At 37.7% G+C, this 15,600-nt stretch overlaps 1 protein-coding gene across 1 annotated transcript in view; it reads right to left on the bottom strand.

The window, feature by feature from the left end:
• Positions 1-66: 66 nt before the first annotated feature.
• GOLPH3 (golgi phosphoprotein 3) overlaps positions 67-15,600 on the bottom strand; it is a 35,602-nt gene continuing 20,068 nt past the window's right edge. The window contains exons 3-4 of the mRNA XM_006081479.3: positions 9,054-9,168; positions 67-1,936 (exon numbers count right to left, since the gene is read on the bottom strand). Coding sequence (XP_006081541.1) covers positions 1,512-1,936; positions 9,054-9,168 — 540 coding nt within the window. The 3' untranslated portion in view covers positions 67-1,511. The remainder of the gene's footprint in view (positions 1,937-9,053; positions 9,169-15,600) is intronic.

Genomic DNA, 15,600 nt, shown 5'->3' with positions numbered 1-15,600 from the left:
GGCTCAGTAAAACTTCCTTAGAAAGAAAACTAAGGTAAAATACAAAAGTACAAATGACATGCTTGCTCTGATTCAGGCACTTTCAAGATCATAGTTTATTTCTTCAGATAAAAAGATAGTATACATATTAGGGAATCCATCTAGTAGTTTTGCATTGAATGTTAACCAAAAAAACTCTAGACACCTGAAAGCCTCACTATTAACATGAACTATGGTAATAAAAAATTTGACATTTAATTTGTTCAATATATAGTATTTACATTATGAAACCAATAGTGATATTATTGATAAACAGTGATAAAGAAATAGTAAAAAGCAAAGGTTTATATTTTTATAATGTGCTAATTGTCATAATTGTACATAAAAATTAAAACATAGCAGAGCTTTCTGTTATAAAATTCTTAATCATCTGAACTGTAGTCATTACTTGATAACAATTTACATGCAACATCTGCTATAAATGACATTTGATTTCTTTGTGAGAAATTGTGAGTAGATAAATGACATTTAAGAGCAAACATTAATTTACTTGTGGTCAAAAAAACAAAAAACTGTACTCAAGATTAGTACTGGTCACAAGCCTCTTCCATATAGAAATGGTAAAAACAGTAAGACAAAAATATTTGCAAAAGGAGATGCACAGCTGAAGAGTGCCAAGAATGGCACAGCTCAAAAAATCTTGGGACCAGACACACATCTTTTCTCTCTCCTTCAATGGTGAAAGGTCTATTTTGCCATCAAATAATAGTAACTGAAGCAAGTGAGGGCACCAGGTGTACAAGAAATTAAATCTTGCAAAATACTAAGATGGAGGCAGGTGTGGCCAGAAGAAGGGACAATTTATATATAATTCAAACTATATACAGCATAACTGGAATGCAGCCCATCCCAAACTGGCTTTGTGAAACAGTTGGACCGTTATGATTTAATAGTTAAAATTATAACAAGTGGTATAACAGATTTACATGGGACACAAAATCAAAGGGGCATTTTATATTATTTACTGTGTTGTTTCAATTTAAAAATAACTTTGCTAAGTATACATCTCAACTGAGGTCTATGTATAAAACATCCTAATAGATACAGATATTTACCTTTGGTGAGTTAAAGGCCTTTTTGTGATTTGTCTGAATTGTAGGCAGAATGGGAGATGCACATGCACATAGGGGAAAACTCAAACTGAGGTAATCCGAAGGTCTGCATGTGAGGAGACTGGAGGTTACTTTGAAAGTCAAAGCATACCAGAAATCCAGAACAGGTAACAGTGAGCATGGCAACAGAAGGAATGGAATGCCAATATGGCAGTAAAACTTTTTAAAACAGAAAGAGGAAGGCCTCTCGTACCAGCAGAATCCTGCATACATATTAAAAAAAAAAAAAAAGCCACCTACCATTTCATAAAACAAAAGCCAATTATAGTGTGGGAAAGTATAAATTGCAGAAAACCAGAAGTCAATAGAAGAAAAACTATTGGTTACTTGAGAGGGAGGAGGAGGCTTCCCCCTGGGCAGTTACTTGGTGAAGGCCGCCACCACCGCCCACAGAACCTCGTTGGCGTTGGCCTTCACACATTCCACCTCAGGATCCAAGTCGAGGAGCTGCCGCACTCTCTTGGTGGCTAAATCATACTGCTCATCCAGCAGGGGAGCAAAGGCATTCTCCAGAACATCCGAGGCGTGGGCGAGGTAAATGAGGGCCAGCAGGCGCTTGTCCATGCGGTGAGGGTCATTCACCCATTTGTCAAGAACAGCTTCCTGTACTTTCTTGATGAGGCGCTGCTTAATGTTGTTGTTGGTGAGGGGATGTGTGGTCATGTCAAAAAGTAGGAAGTTCTGTTTCTCTGTTGTCAATACACCCTTTTCTACCAGGTTTTTAGCTAATCGTTCCCGTACATTCCTTAATTGATAATGCAGTTTTAATGGATTCCATGTTTCACCTAAACAAAATATTTCAGAAGTTATAAATGATAGGTATTGGATTCCAGTCAAGATAGAAGAGAAGGTAAGTGCTGTGCTCACCTCCTCCCACTACTACATCAAAATTGCAACTAAATTATGAAACAAACATCATTGAGAACCACCTAAAGACTAGCTGAACATAAACGCTATACCTGAGGAGATAAAGAAGAAGCCACAAAGGGACTGGTAGGAGGCAGAGACATGAAATAAGCTGGTCCCACACCCATGAGGTGGCAATTAAGAATCAGAGGAATACTCAAGCTGTGGAAGACCCACTAAGGCAGGGGTCCTCAAACTACGGCCCGCAGGCCACATGCAAATACAAATATTGTATTTGTTCCCGTTTTATTTTTTTTTTTACTTCAAAATAAGATATGTGCAGTGTGCATAGGAATTTCTTCATAGTTTTTTTTTTTAAACTATAGTCCGGCCCTCCAACGGTCTGAGGGACAGTGAACTGGCCCCCTGTTTAAAAAGTTTGAGGACCCCTGCACTAAGGAGTAAGGGGTCCCAGCCCCACCACGGGCTCCCCAGCCCCAGACACCAGTGCTGGGAAGAGAAGTCCCCATAACATCTGGCTGTGAAAACCAGCAGGGACAGCATCCAAGTGAGAACAAGGGCTGCTGGAGTCCCAGGCACTCCTCTTGAGAGGCCGCACACAGTCGCACTAGCTCACAAACTCACTCACATGGCTCCAGTGTAGCAGCAGCAGCTAGTAAAGCACCAAGGATATATAGGGAGAAACTAAATTGACTAGCTTCAGGGAAAGTGCTGGAAGAGCAGGGGTTGAGACAGCTCTCTCCCAGGGATGAAGTGCTGGCAGATACCATTGGTCCTTTGTTGAGCCCTCCCCCAACCCAGCCAGCCAGTCTAGCATAGATGGGCACCAAATCAGAGCTCTCCATTAACCTGGAAACACCATTGTCCTGCCCTGGTGATTCCCTGAGACCCTACTCTATCCAACAGCCTGCAGGTCCACAAACCCCAAACAAGCAGTGGCTGTCCATGGTGTTTCCTGTACCTCTAGCTAAGCTACCCCAAGTCTGGCACAAGCAGCAATAGGTTTGAACTTGCATTGTAACTACCATCAAGTAGCCCAGGCCTGGCATACACAGTGACCAGTCTGGCCTTGGAACACAGCCTCAACAAGCAGCCATAAACCCCACACAAGTCGCAGGCTTGGTTTGCAGAATAGCCACTCCCAAGCAGCAACCAACTGCAGATAATTTCATAGCTCTACCAGACAACAGCCCCAAGCTGGGCACAATCAGTGAAACTAGACCATACAAAAATCAACTCAAAGTGGATAAAAGGCTTAAATGTCAGACCTGAAATCATAAAACTTACAAAAGAAAATATAGGCAGTAAATTCTGACATCGCTCTCAGTAACATTTATTTGGAAATGTCTTCCCAGGAAACAAAAGAAAAAATAAACAAATGGAACTACATCAAACTAAAAAGTTTTGGCATAGCGAAGGAAATTATCAACAAATCGAAAACAACCTCCTGAATGGAAGCCAATGATACATTTGATAAGGGTTAAAACCCAAAATATGTAAGAACCCCCCCCCTAGAAAACAAACAAACAAACAAAAAAACAACAACTAAAAAATGGGCAGAGGACTTGAATAAATATTGAGAGGACATACAGATGGCCAATAGACATATGAAAAGATGCTCCACATTACAAATCAGGAAAATGCAAATCAAAACCACAATGAGATATTACCGCACACCTGTGAGTATGGTTTCCATCAATAAATCAACAAACAGTGTTGGCAAGGATGCAGAGATAAGGGAACCCCATGCATTGTTGGTGGAATTGTAAATTAGTGCAGCCACTATGGAAAACAGTACAGAGGTTCCTCAAGAAATTAAAAATGGAACTACCATATAACCCAACAATCCCTCTTCTGGGTATGTACCCAAAGAACTCTAAAACACTAATAAAAAAGGATATAAGCACCCTCTATGTTCACTGCAGCATATTTACAATTCAGCCCTGGCCTGTGTTGCTCACCAGTTAGTGTTGGCCTCAGCACCAAAAGATCATGGGTTGGATTTCCCGTCAAGGGCACGTATGTAGGTTGCAGGTGCAATCCCAGGCCCAGTCAGGACACATATGGAGGCATTGGATCAATATCTCTCTCTCACATTTGTGTGTGTGTGTGTGTGTGTGTGTGTGTGTGTCCCTCCCTCCTCTCCACTCTCTAAAAATTAATGGGAAAAATATCCTCAGGTGAGGATTAACAGGGGGAAAAAATTAATGGGGAAAAAATTCTCGAGAGGATTAAAAAATAATAAAATGGCTATTATAAATATCTAAATAATTTAAAGGAAATATGAAAAGACCTTTTTTTTAAACGAGTAAATGATCTGAATTGTGATTTTTCATTTTGTGAATAACTTTGTAAAACTAGGAACTTGAAAACAATTATCAAATAATAAAGGGTTGGTACCATGAATTATTAGTAAATTGAAGTTACTGCCTGCATTTAAAGAAAACATTCACTTTCCAATTTAAAAAAACCTAGCAAATTAGCTTCCACAAAAGACAAACAACCATTGCATTCAATTTCCTTGGTAACTTCAAAAAAGAGCTAAAATATATTTAGGGGTCCTCTTAGACTTTAAAACCTAATTGTATAAAAGAAAAATATAATAATAAATGAAATGCTAACTTATAACAAGTTATGGAGCCAGACTGGTGGATATGATTTCAACTTGGTCATCTCCTAGCTATGCCTCAGAGAATATCTTGGCCATTTATTCCCAAAGGCACGGGGTGATATGTGCATAAGATTATTCTGAGAAACCCAAAGTTAAATTTCTCTTTGGCAGACCTAAAAAACAAAACAACCCCCCCCTCCGCCCCCCAATGCTGCTATACAATGACTTTTTTCTTTTTCATGGGAAATAAATGGGATTAGCAGTTTATGGCTGTCTATTATATTAAAGTTATACTAAGGTTTATCTACAACTTATCTATAATTAAATCTTATCTATTGCAACCAATGGAACAAGTAATGCTTACAAAGTTGCTGTAAGAAATTTCTCACTTCCAAAATATGCTGACAAGTCAGTGTTGCTACTAAAAATGAGAAGAGTCTGAACACAGACAGACCCACCGTCAAATAAGGTGCTCCGTTTATGAGTGGACCTTCTTATGGGCAATCATTCCTGCCTCAGAGGAAGTAATAAAAAGGCATTTTGCCCTTGCTGGTTTGGCTCGGTGGATAGAGCGTTGGTTTGTGGACTGAAGGGTCCCGGGTTCGATTTCGGTCAAGGGCACATGCCTGGGTTGCCGGCTCGATCCCCAGTCAGGGCATGCAGGAGGCAGCCGATCAACGATTCTCTCTCATCACTGACGTTTCTATCTTTCCCTCCCTTCTCCCTTACTTTCTGAAATCAATAAAAATATATTTTTAAAAAAAAGGTATTTAGACATCATCTTCTTTTGTACCAATTCCCTGGAAAAGGGCAAACCTTGTGTATTCACGCCAACAAAATTGTTATTCAGATCTCCTCAGTTATGTGAAAAAAATGAATAAATCTCATAAGCAGAAGGTTGATGAAACAGTGTAACATGCAAGTGGGGGTGTTAAGCACCCCCACAAAATAACTGAATGGTCAAAGTATCTTGGTATTCTGACATTTCTGCTTTTTACTTTAAAAGAACCAAATTAAGTAAGCTAAATACAAAAACTAAAGTCACCCCTGAGATTAGCATAGTTTAACAGTATAAATTGGGGTGGGAGAAGGGTAGTTGTGTAAGTAAAAGGAAGATACAATAAAGATTTAATCTATACTAATTACTAAAGATTTAGCTGCTTCAATTTAAGCAGAATATTAAATAACTTTCAAATATTTGTAATAAATGCCTGATAAAGAAATAGTACTAAAAATTCTAGATTAAAAGATGTTACTATGATCCATATTATTATTCATCAGTCCCTAAAGAATTTATTTACCTTTTTGTAAACAAACTTGTGAGAAGCATATAGAGAGGCAAAGTTCTTCAAAGATTATGTCCTCTGCCCAACAATTACTTCAGTGGAAATGACATACTGACAGCTACCTACATAATTCACTACAAAAAACTTCTCTCTTCCTTGACATCTTATTACAAAACTAAAATCAGCTGTTCAGAAATTTGGCAGTCTAGTGACACCTTGTGACCAAATTTATCAACTACATATCTTAAGATTTCAAAAAGCCAGAAACTTTTACTCTTATTTCATTTTTAAGTATGTTTTTATTAATTTCAGAGAGAGGAAGGGAGAGGGAGAGAGGGATAGAAACATCAATGATGAGAGAAAATCATTGATTGGCTGCCTTCTGCACACCCCCAAATGAGGATAAAGCCTGCAACCCAGGCATGTGTCGACACTCAACCACTGAGCAACACTGGCCAGGCCAGAAACTTTTATTCTTAAAAACAGTTTTTAAAACATTTTTTAAGTCTTTGCCTCAAATATATGTATATTTATCAAATTTTAAATTAATGAAATATATAAATAATATTTATAATATATCAGTAGGTTTTAGCGTGTATGATGTAATGTAAGTAATAATAAAATTAATCCCTGAGTATCTCTCTATCCAGGTAAAGAAGAAACCTTTGTCAGGACCTTAGATGCCTCCTGTGTCCTTCTCTGCCTCAGAAGTAATCACCAGACCAACTTGTGTTACTCATTCTCTTTTCCCTACAACCTATGCAAGTATCAATACATCGTTTTGAAAACCAAGTAGCAAAAAGACAGTGGATAGGGCCACCCATTTTAGTACTCCTGTAATCCCTCTGAATAGGAATGCTTCCCTCTTTCTGTCTCATTCTGATCCTTCACAGCCTAAACCAAGTTCTATTTCCTCCTCCAACTACTAAAGCTCCAAGGACTTCTCTTTTTTGAGTTCCTTCACTTTCAGAGAACCCTATTGTTAAACTCTGTGAGTCTGTCAGATGTCCCAAAAGGCAAAAGTGGAAGAAGGCTAACCAGAGAGGGTTGGCAATGGGTGGGCCACAGTGCTATACTGTTTTGTCATGTGTTAAGTGGATTTGTGGGTTCATATTACCTAGTTTTAACCAAACAAATCCTCATCAAATGTGCAAGGTAATTTTAAGATCCCTACAAAAGAAATTATAAATTATCACCAATATCAAAAGCACAAAGAAGGGAAAGAATTCAAGTTTTTCCTCACTGAACGAGGTAAAAATGTTACCAGATCTACAAGAAGGCAGTCAAAAACAAAATTTCAAATTATCAAAACAACCTGTGAATAAGTTTGTTTAGCTAGCCAGTGTTGCTCAGTGGTCAGAGTGTCAGCCCACGCACCTAAACGCCTCAGGTTTGATAAGGGCAAGTACCTGGGTTGTGGGATTGCTCTTGCTCTCGCTCTCTCTCCCCTCCCGCTCCCTCTTTCCCCTCTGAAAATCAATGGAAAAAATAACTTCATGTGAGGATTGTTTTTTAATCTGAATGGTTGGAAGTATTACATACATCCCGTTCCCCATAAATCCCCTCCAGCTAGCCCCCACCCCAGGCCTTCACCACCCTTCTACTGTGAGGATTAACAAACAAAAAAAGAATGCACCCTGTCCTAAATATAAAGTGCCCATTGTTGCCCTCTTAGCTAAGAATGTAATATGTGTATTCAATTTTTAAATAAACAAACATGCAAATTCAAAATTTTTTACTAATAGAATATCCTCATAATAAGGACTATTATTTGAGAAACTGAGAGAAATGACATGTTAATTACTGATCTCTGACAAAGTCCACATGTTGTTTAAAACAGTTACTTTAAGCAGCAATACATTTGAATATGAAATAACAATACATGTACAGTTGAGCCTTGAACAATGCATGGGGTAGGGGTGCTGAACCCTGAGCAGTCTAAAATCCACTTATTACTATTGACCAGACGACTTACTTGTAACACATAAAGTCAATTAACATATATTTGATATGTTATATGTATTATATACTGTATTCTTACAATAAAGTATACCAGAAAAAGAAAATATTAAGAAAGTCATAAAAGCCCTAACCGGTTTGGCTCAGTGGATAGAGCGTTGGCCTGCGGACTGAAGGGTCCAGGGTTCGATTCCGGTCAAGGGCATGTACCTTGGTTGTGGGCACATTCCCAGTAGGGGGAGTGCAGGAGGCAGCTATTCGATGTTTCTCTCTCATTGATGTTTCTAACTCTCTATCCCTCTCCCTTCCTCTCTGTAAAAAAACCAATAAAATATATTTTTTTTAAAAAGAAAGTCATAAGAAAAAATACATTTACAGCATTTATTGAAAAAAAACCCACATATAATTGGACCCGTAGGGTTCAAACCCATGTTGTTCAAGGTTAACTGTGTGCAGAAGATATGTTTTATATAAGAGTAGTAGAGAGGAAGAACAAGGTAACTTAGATCCTATACAGAAAGAGCTCTCTATCTAGAAGATTAGACAAATACACAAATAACTTAATATAACAGTAGCATTAGTGCTGTCAACCAAATATTTCGGGTTCTTCTCCACTACATTCACACTTTCCTATCTCCTTAAACTTAGGGGAGGCCATGTGACTTGCTCTGACCAATGAAACCTGAACCATGTGTCATTTCTGAGCAGAAACTGAAGAGCCTGAGAGATCTGCCATGCTCATCTTCCCTTCCCAACAGTGACAATGCTCAAGATGGTGACAGTCCCACTGCCTGCCAAAGTGAGAATGAAGTGGCCTGTGACTGACCAACAGATGAGTGAGAAATAAACTATTATTTTGAGCCATTAAGGTTTTGGGGTTGTTACCACAGTTTAACCTAACCTACCCAGAATAAGGTGACATGAGGTAATTCTGATAAAGAATGATGGGAGCTCTAAAGAATAATATTACATTTCATTCAACAGCTGCTCAGTCTTGTTAAAGGGCATGAACTTTTTAAAAACACTATTTTCCCCATTCAGTCACTAACTTATAACTTAGACTAAATAACTAAACAAACTCTTAGTTATTGTGTCTAAGTTCCATTCGAAAGGATTTTAAACTTTCACAAAAAAACTTTTGAACATAATTCAAATTCTAGTTTATACACAGAAACTCACCACTAAGTAATTCGATCCAGTTCTGGACTGTTTCTGCAGGCTGAGTCTCCTTAACATGCTTTAGAGCTTCATCAAGAAGAACATCCCCTGTTGGGGCATCAGACTTACAGATCACCTAAAATGTAAGCAACACGAATAAAAATGACCCACTGATACCTTTTCTCTGACTTGAGCTCTTTGAATGAAAAACTTCAATAATTATGTAAGTAATTCTTTATGGCTAAAGCTCCAAGTGTACTTGCAATAGCAAAATTCAGATTTTAAATTAATTCTATATTAAGAAAATCCGGTATTTAACCTAACCAGATTAGCTACAATCATGAATGAAAGTAATCTTAATTAGTAAAGCAAAATGCTGGAAGATACTAACTGTAATTCCTTTCATTACTAAACCTTGGGCTATTTGACCCAGAAATTCATTTTTTAAACATTTATTAGTTGCAGAAACAATTATATGTAACAATTCTGTATATGAAAAAGGTGGCATTTTACACCAGTAGAGAAATAAATTTGTCAATGATTATTAAAACAACTGGCTAACAAATTAGCAGTAAAAATTAAGTAAGACATGACTCCTTAGAGCTTATACCACAATAAAGATTTAAATAATGAAATATAATTGTGAAGGTGAGAAAGGTTTTTTCAAAGTTCTTACAACTTTAAGAAAATACCAATAGGCTTAATGACATAACATTTTTAAATACTACAATTTTTTTTCTAAACTATATTGGGATACAGAATCCACCTTAACAGTGGAAAAATCCAGTTGGGGGATGAGACAGAAAATTACTATACTGCTTTAGCCAAGTAGTAGATCTCTACAGCCTTCATTAATGTTCTTGCTGCCTAAGCAACAAATTTCTAGTGTAAATTCTATAATATCAAATGTGAATCTGTTAGCTATTAAAATGTTATGAAATTTAACAGTATTATTTTTTAAATATAACAGTCCTCTCTTAAAATCTGTCCTCAACAATGTGTCCTTTACATTTTTGGTCAAAAAAGGTAACCTTCTTCTGAAAGATTAAAAAATATATACTATATCTATTTGACAGTGTGACCCAATATAAATATAATAAGAACCACAAAGCTATTTTTTTTTCATTTTAGTTACATTAAAAAAGGAAAAGATACAGGTAGAATTAATTTTAATATACTTGACTTAACCCACTACAGCCAAAATATTAACATACAGTAAATATTCTTAAATTGAGATATTTTACATCCTTCTTTTTCCATAGTAAATCTTCAAAAATGCAGTGTGTTTTTATTCACAGCATTTCTCAATTTGCACTAGCCACATTTCAAGTGTCTGACTCACAGACAAATGTGGCTAGTGGCTATCATATTGGACAATGCAGATACAGAACATTTTCATCATCACAGAAAGTTCTTTGGACAGTGCTCTTCAAGACCATGCTTTTAGTGTGTTAGTGTGTGTGTGTGTGTGTGTGTGTGTGGTGGGGGGAGAGGGCTGTTGAGAGAATAAGAAAAAAGAAGAACCTTGGGAGAAAGAACTGTATGTCTATATAACTGGGGTCATGCCACATCACTTCTTAAATCCATAAAATCTAAGTTCAATGCCCACTTAATGCCCACGTTCACCCACTTCTGGTATAAGTAGATCTTTTTTTTTTTTTTTTTTTGAAATTCTGTCCCCTAAATCTGTCTCAGAGGGATCACTTTTCTCCATCACCTTTGCAATTATTCTAGTCTACCTAATCTAGTTATCTTTCACTTGGATTGTTTCCTAATGAGTTTTAGCCATTTTCAATCTGTTTTCTTCACTGATCTTTATAAAAGGCAAATCTTATCATGACATTCCATTGTTTCTGCTTAAAACTCTTCAACGACTCTTAGAGGACGCCCTAAACTCCATAATAAAATTCAGCAGTGTATAGCCCACTAGCAAATATCCTGTGCTCACTCACACACATAATTTCTACTTAGTTCTTTTTTTCCCCCTTGGAGGAGGGAGTCTCATTCTTCCTGAACAGTTAACCAAGGATGACAAGACATTTGAAGGAAAGCCTTCAGTAGCAATTAGACCAAAAGAGAGAGGAAATAAGAACTCTGATGAGTCATAGATAACACAAAGAAAACTTTCAGAAGAGCCATAATATCCTCAGAGATTTTAAAGATATTACATTCATAAAACAAGAATGAGAAGCCATGATTTAAAAAAATGAAAAAAGGGCTCCTAGAAAAGAAAAACATGAGCCAAGGTGATGATTAAAAACAAAAAACCCTCAATAGAGATTTAAAGATAAGAGAGGTCAGAGAACATCAATTATATCTCAATAAAGCTGGGAAATAAACAAAAATCAGAAAGGAAAAAAAAAAGAGTAGCTAAGAGGTCCACATTCAGCTTACAGAGTTAAGAAAACGGAGGGTAAAAGATACAAGAATATAAGAAAACTTTCCAAAACCAAAAGACACACGTTTTCACATTGAAGGAGTACATAATGAACTTTAAAAAACCCACATCAAGGCAAATCATACAATTTCAGAATACCAGGGCTAAATAGATAATCCCAAATGCTTCCAGAAAGGAAAAAGCAGATATCATACCAAGAATGAAAATTAGAAGGGCACCAAACTTTAATGGCAACTCTGTACACTAGAGGACAATAGAGAAATATGTTCAAAAATTATATGCATAACCCAAGGACACAGACAATAGTGTGGTAAAGGCCTGGGACGGGGGTGGGGGGTGGGCGGGGGCGGCCGATACAGGCTAGAAGGAGCCAGCGGATTAAAAAGGGAACATCTGTAACACTACAGAAAAGTTAAAAAAAAATTCTATGGAAAAATAATTTATACCTAACATCCTATTGCCAGTCAAATAAAACTAAACTGTCAAATAAAACTGAAGTAGCATCTTCAAGTACACAAAGTATCAAAACAGTTTCCTCCCACAAGGATGGAAGAAAATTAATTAGACCCAGAAAACAGAGGGTTGAAAGCAGTAAAAATGTGACAGGAAGTTCCAGCAGAACCAAAGCATTACCGGCTCAGATTGAAGCAAAATGTGAATTTTAAGGAAGTTAATGGAATTATAAATTTAAACATTTGAAAATTAATACTACTAAGTTTTCTCTGATGGAGCATGTAAGAAAAAAGGACAGCTACATAGAAAACGTTAAAAATAGAATTATTAACTTTAGGGGGGAAAAAACCATACAAGAAAGGAAAATATCACAGGATATAACTAACTAAAGAAAACAATATCAACATAGTTGTAATGATATAAAACAGTCATTACTGTTGTCCCAACAATTATGACATACTCTATTAGAAAGGGGGCGGGCATAGAGGTGATATGTAAGAGAGCCAAATATGCATCTATTCGGAGAGTAAACAGCATCTCAATTGATTTACCAAGAAATGGCAGTATAAGTTTAGAAATATGGAGGTAAATGCCAAAATAAATAAGAGAACTGTAGCAAGCTAAATGGTTCTCCTAAAAGGTGTTCATGTCCTAACCCCCAAAGCTAATCCCCATTAAATTTTTGTAGATAAAATTAAGTTAATTAGATCTGGAGATGAGACTGTCCTAGATTATCCGGATGGGCCTTAACTGCAATGGCATACAAAGGAGGGACACACAGACAAGGCGATATAAAAAAAGTATGGAGAGATGAGGCCAGAAGCCAAGGAAAGCCTGGAACCACCAGAAGCTAGAAGAGGAAAGGAACAGAATTTCCCTTAGAGCCTTCAATGAGAGCACAGCACATTCTGGCCTCCACAACTGTGAGATAATAACTACCTGTTGTTTTAAGTCACAAAGTGTGTGGAATTTGTTAAGGCAGCCCTAGGAAATTAATATGAAGACAGAAACTGGTTGCCTCCCAGAAGCAGGACTAAGGAGTGAAGAAAGGTAAAGAAGACTGCTTTTTTGTTATAAGCCTTTTGGTACAATTTGACTTTATAACTACTATATACATATTACCTTAATAAAATCATTAATTATTTTAAGTGTGTAAATTAAATTACATTGGAGTATTTTTTCCAAAGACATATCAATTATCTACTTAATTAAGATCTCAAAAGCAAGTAGAATGAAACAATAAGCCCAGGCAGGCAGGGAACATGTGTCTCCTGATCAACATTGTATCTCCAGGATCTAGCTCAACACATGGTAGACTTAAGCACTAAATAAATATAAGTTGTTGATAACTAACACAAAACTGGTCTTGTTCCCAAACAAAAAAGTATCAATATCAGTACAAAAACCCATATCAATATCTTTTAACCAGGTCTGGGCTCCATACATTAAGGCAAAATTACTTAAAATTACTAGCAACCTCTGTGTATATTTCACCAATAACTATAACAGCAGATTCTTAAAGACCCCCCCCCCATAATTCTATGGCTGCACAGTAAAATGAAACAAAATTATATTCAGCTTTATGACATATTTATATAAAACAGTAATTTTATTTTTTTAAATATTTTTATTGATTTCAGAGAGGAAGGGAGAAGGAGATATAAACATCGATGACAGAGAATCACCAATTAGCTGCCTCCTGCACACCCCACACTGAGGGTTGAGCCTGCAACCCAGGCATGTGCCCTGACTGGAAATTGAACCATGACCTCCTGGTTCATAGGTTGATGCTCAATCACTGAGCCATGCCAGTCCAGCTAAAACAGTAATTTTAAAACTAATCTTATGCCAGTTCATTTTACTTTTAAATGCCTAGATTAAATTTAATTTTAAAGTCTCATGAGAAAGATTTTTCTGCTATATATACTATGTTTACTTTGTATATAACTTTTAAGAATCATTAATGGCTTTCTTTCCTATACGATTATTAATCTCCATCGCATTATCAATAAAAAAATGTTCCATTCTGGGCCTTGCTGGGTGGCTCAGTTGGTTGGAGCATCAACCCATACACCAAAAAGGTTGTGGGTTCAATTCCCAGTCAGGGAACATACTAAGTTGTAGGTTCAGTCCCAGGTCAGGGAGTAACTGATCGATGTTTCTCTCTCACATCAATGTTTTTCTTTCTCTTTCTCTCTCTTTCTTTCTCTCTCTCTCTCTCTCTCTCTCTCTCTCTCCCCCCCCCCCCTTCCTGTCTCTTTAAAATCAAAAGAGGAAGAAGAAACCAAGATGGCGGCATAGGTAAACACCTGAAATTACTGCCTCGCACAACCACTTCAAAACTACAACTAAAAGACATCACCCAGAACCACAGGAAGGCTGGCTGAGTGGAAAGTCTACAACTAGAAGGAAAGAGAGAAGCACACTGAGACTCAGAGGAGGTGCGAAAGTAAAGTGCAGAGTTACGGAGGCACACACGGAAAGGGCTGGCAACTGAGGATAAGGTTGTCTTTTTCAATCGGGAGGGAGACACAAGCTCCCAACAGCTCTGAACTCCAGTCCCAAACAAAGAAGAGGAATCTGCAGATCTCTCCGTAGCTCCTGCTGGGTAGCCTCAGGCAGAGGATAAATTAGCACCTCCTTAGAGATCCAAGAGCCAGTGTACTCAGTGGTCAGAGTGGGACCATCCAGATTACAACTCCTCAGATCCATAAGGGACACACTCAGGGGGCAGACTCAGTGAGCACCAAAGTCCCACTAAAGCAAGTCTTGCCCCATAAAGGTGTCTCCAGCACAGAAGTTCCCCCACCGTAGACACAGCTGATTCTCACAGCCAATTGGCCTGGAGGTCAATTCCTCCCAGTGATACAAACAACAATCAAGGCTTAACTACAACAAGACTGTGCACACAGCCCACAAAGGGGTGCACCAAGAGTGTCCACCTCAGCTAATTGGGGAGGCTGAGCCACTGGGCCCTATAGGACACCTAGCACAGAAAGCCAGTCTATCAACACAGGGAAGCAGCCAAAATGCGAAGACAAACAAACAGGTCACAAATGACAGAAATGGAGGAAAGCAAACTACTGGATATAGAGTTCAAAACCACGGTTATAAGGTGTTTCAAGAACTTTCTAGCCCTAACCCGTTTGGCTCAGTGGATAGAGTGTCAGGCTGCGGATTCAAGGGTCCCAGGTTCGATTCCGGTCAAGGGCATATACCTTGGTTGTAGGCACATACCCAGTAGAGGGTGTGCAGGAGGCAGCTGATCGATGTCTCTCTCTCATCGATGTTTCCAACTCTCTATTCCTCTCCCTTCCTCTCTGTGAAAAATCAATAAAATATATTTTTTTTTAAAAAAGAATTTTCTAGAAACCACTGATAAATTTAGTGAAACCCTCGATAAATCTAGTGAAACCCTAGAGAATATGAAAAAGGACCAACAAGAAATTAAGCATACACTGACTGAAATAAAGAATAATATACAGAGATCCAACAGCAGACTAGAGGATCGCAAGAATCAAGTCAAAGATTTGAAATACGAAGAAGCAAAAAACACCCAACCGGAAAAGCAAAAAGCAAAAAGAATCCAAAAATAAGAAGGTAGTGTAAGGAGCCTCTGGGACAACTTCAAGCGTACTAACATCCAAATTATGGGGGTGCCAGAAGAAGAGAGAGAGCAAAATATTGAAAACCTATTTGAAGAAATAATGGCAGAAA

The sequence above is a fragment of the Myotis lucifugus genome, unplaced genomic scaffold, assembly GCF_000147115.1.
Source record: "Myotis lucifugus unplaced genomic scaffold, Myoluc2.0 scaffold_0, whole genome shotgun sequence".
Taxonomy (NCBI): domain Eukaryota; kingdom Metazoa; phylum Chordata; class Mammalia; order Chiroptera; family Vespertilionidae; genus Myotis; species Myotis lucifugus.
Note: the sequence above shows the minus strand (reverse complement) of the source record. Positions and strands in the feature narration are given on the sequence as shown.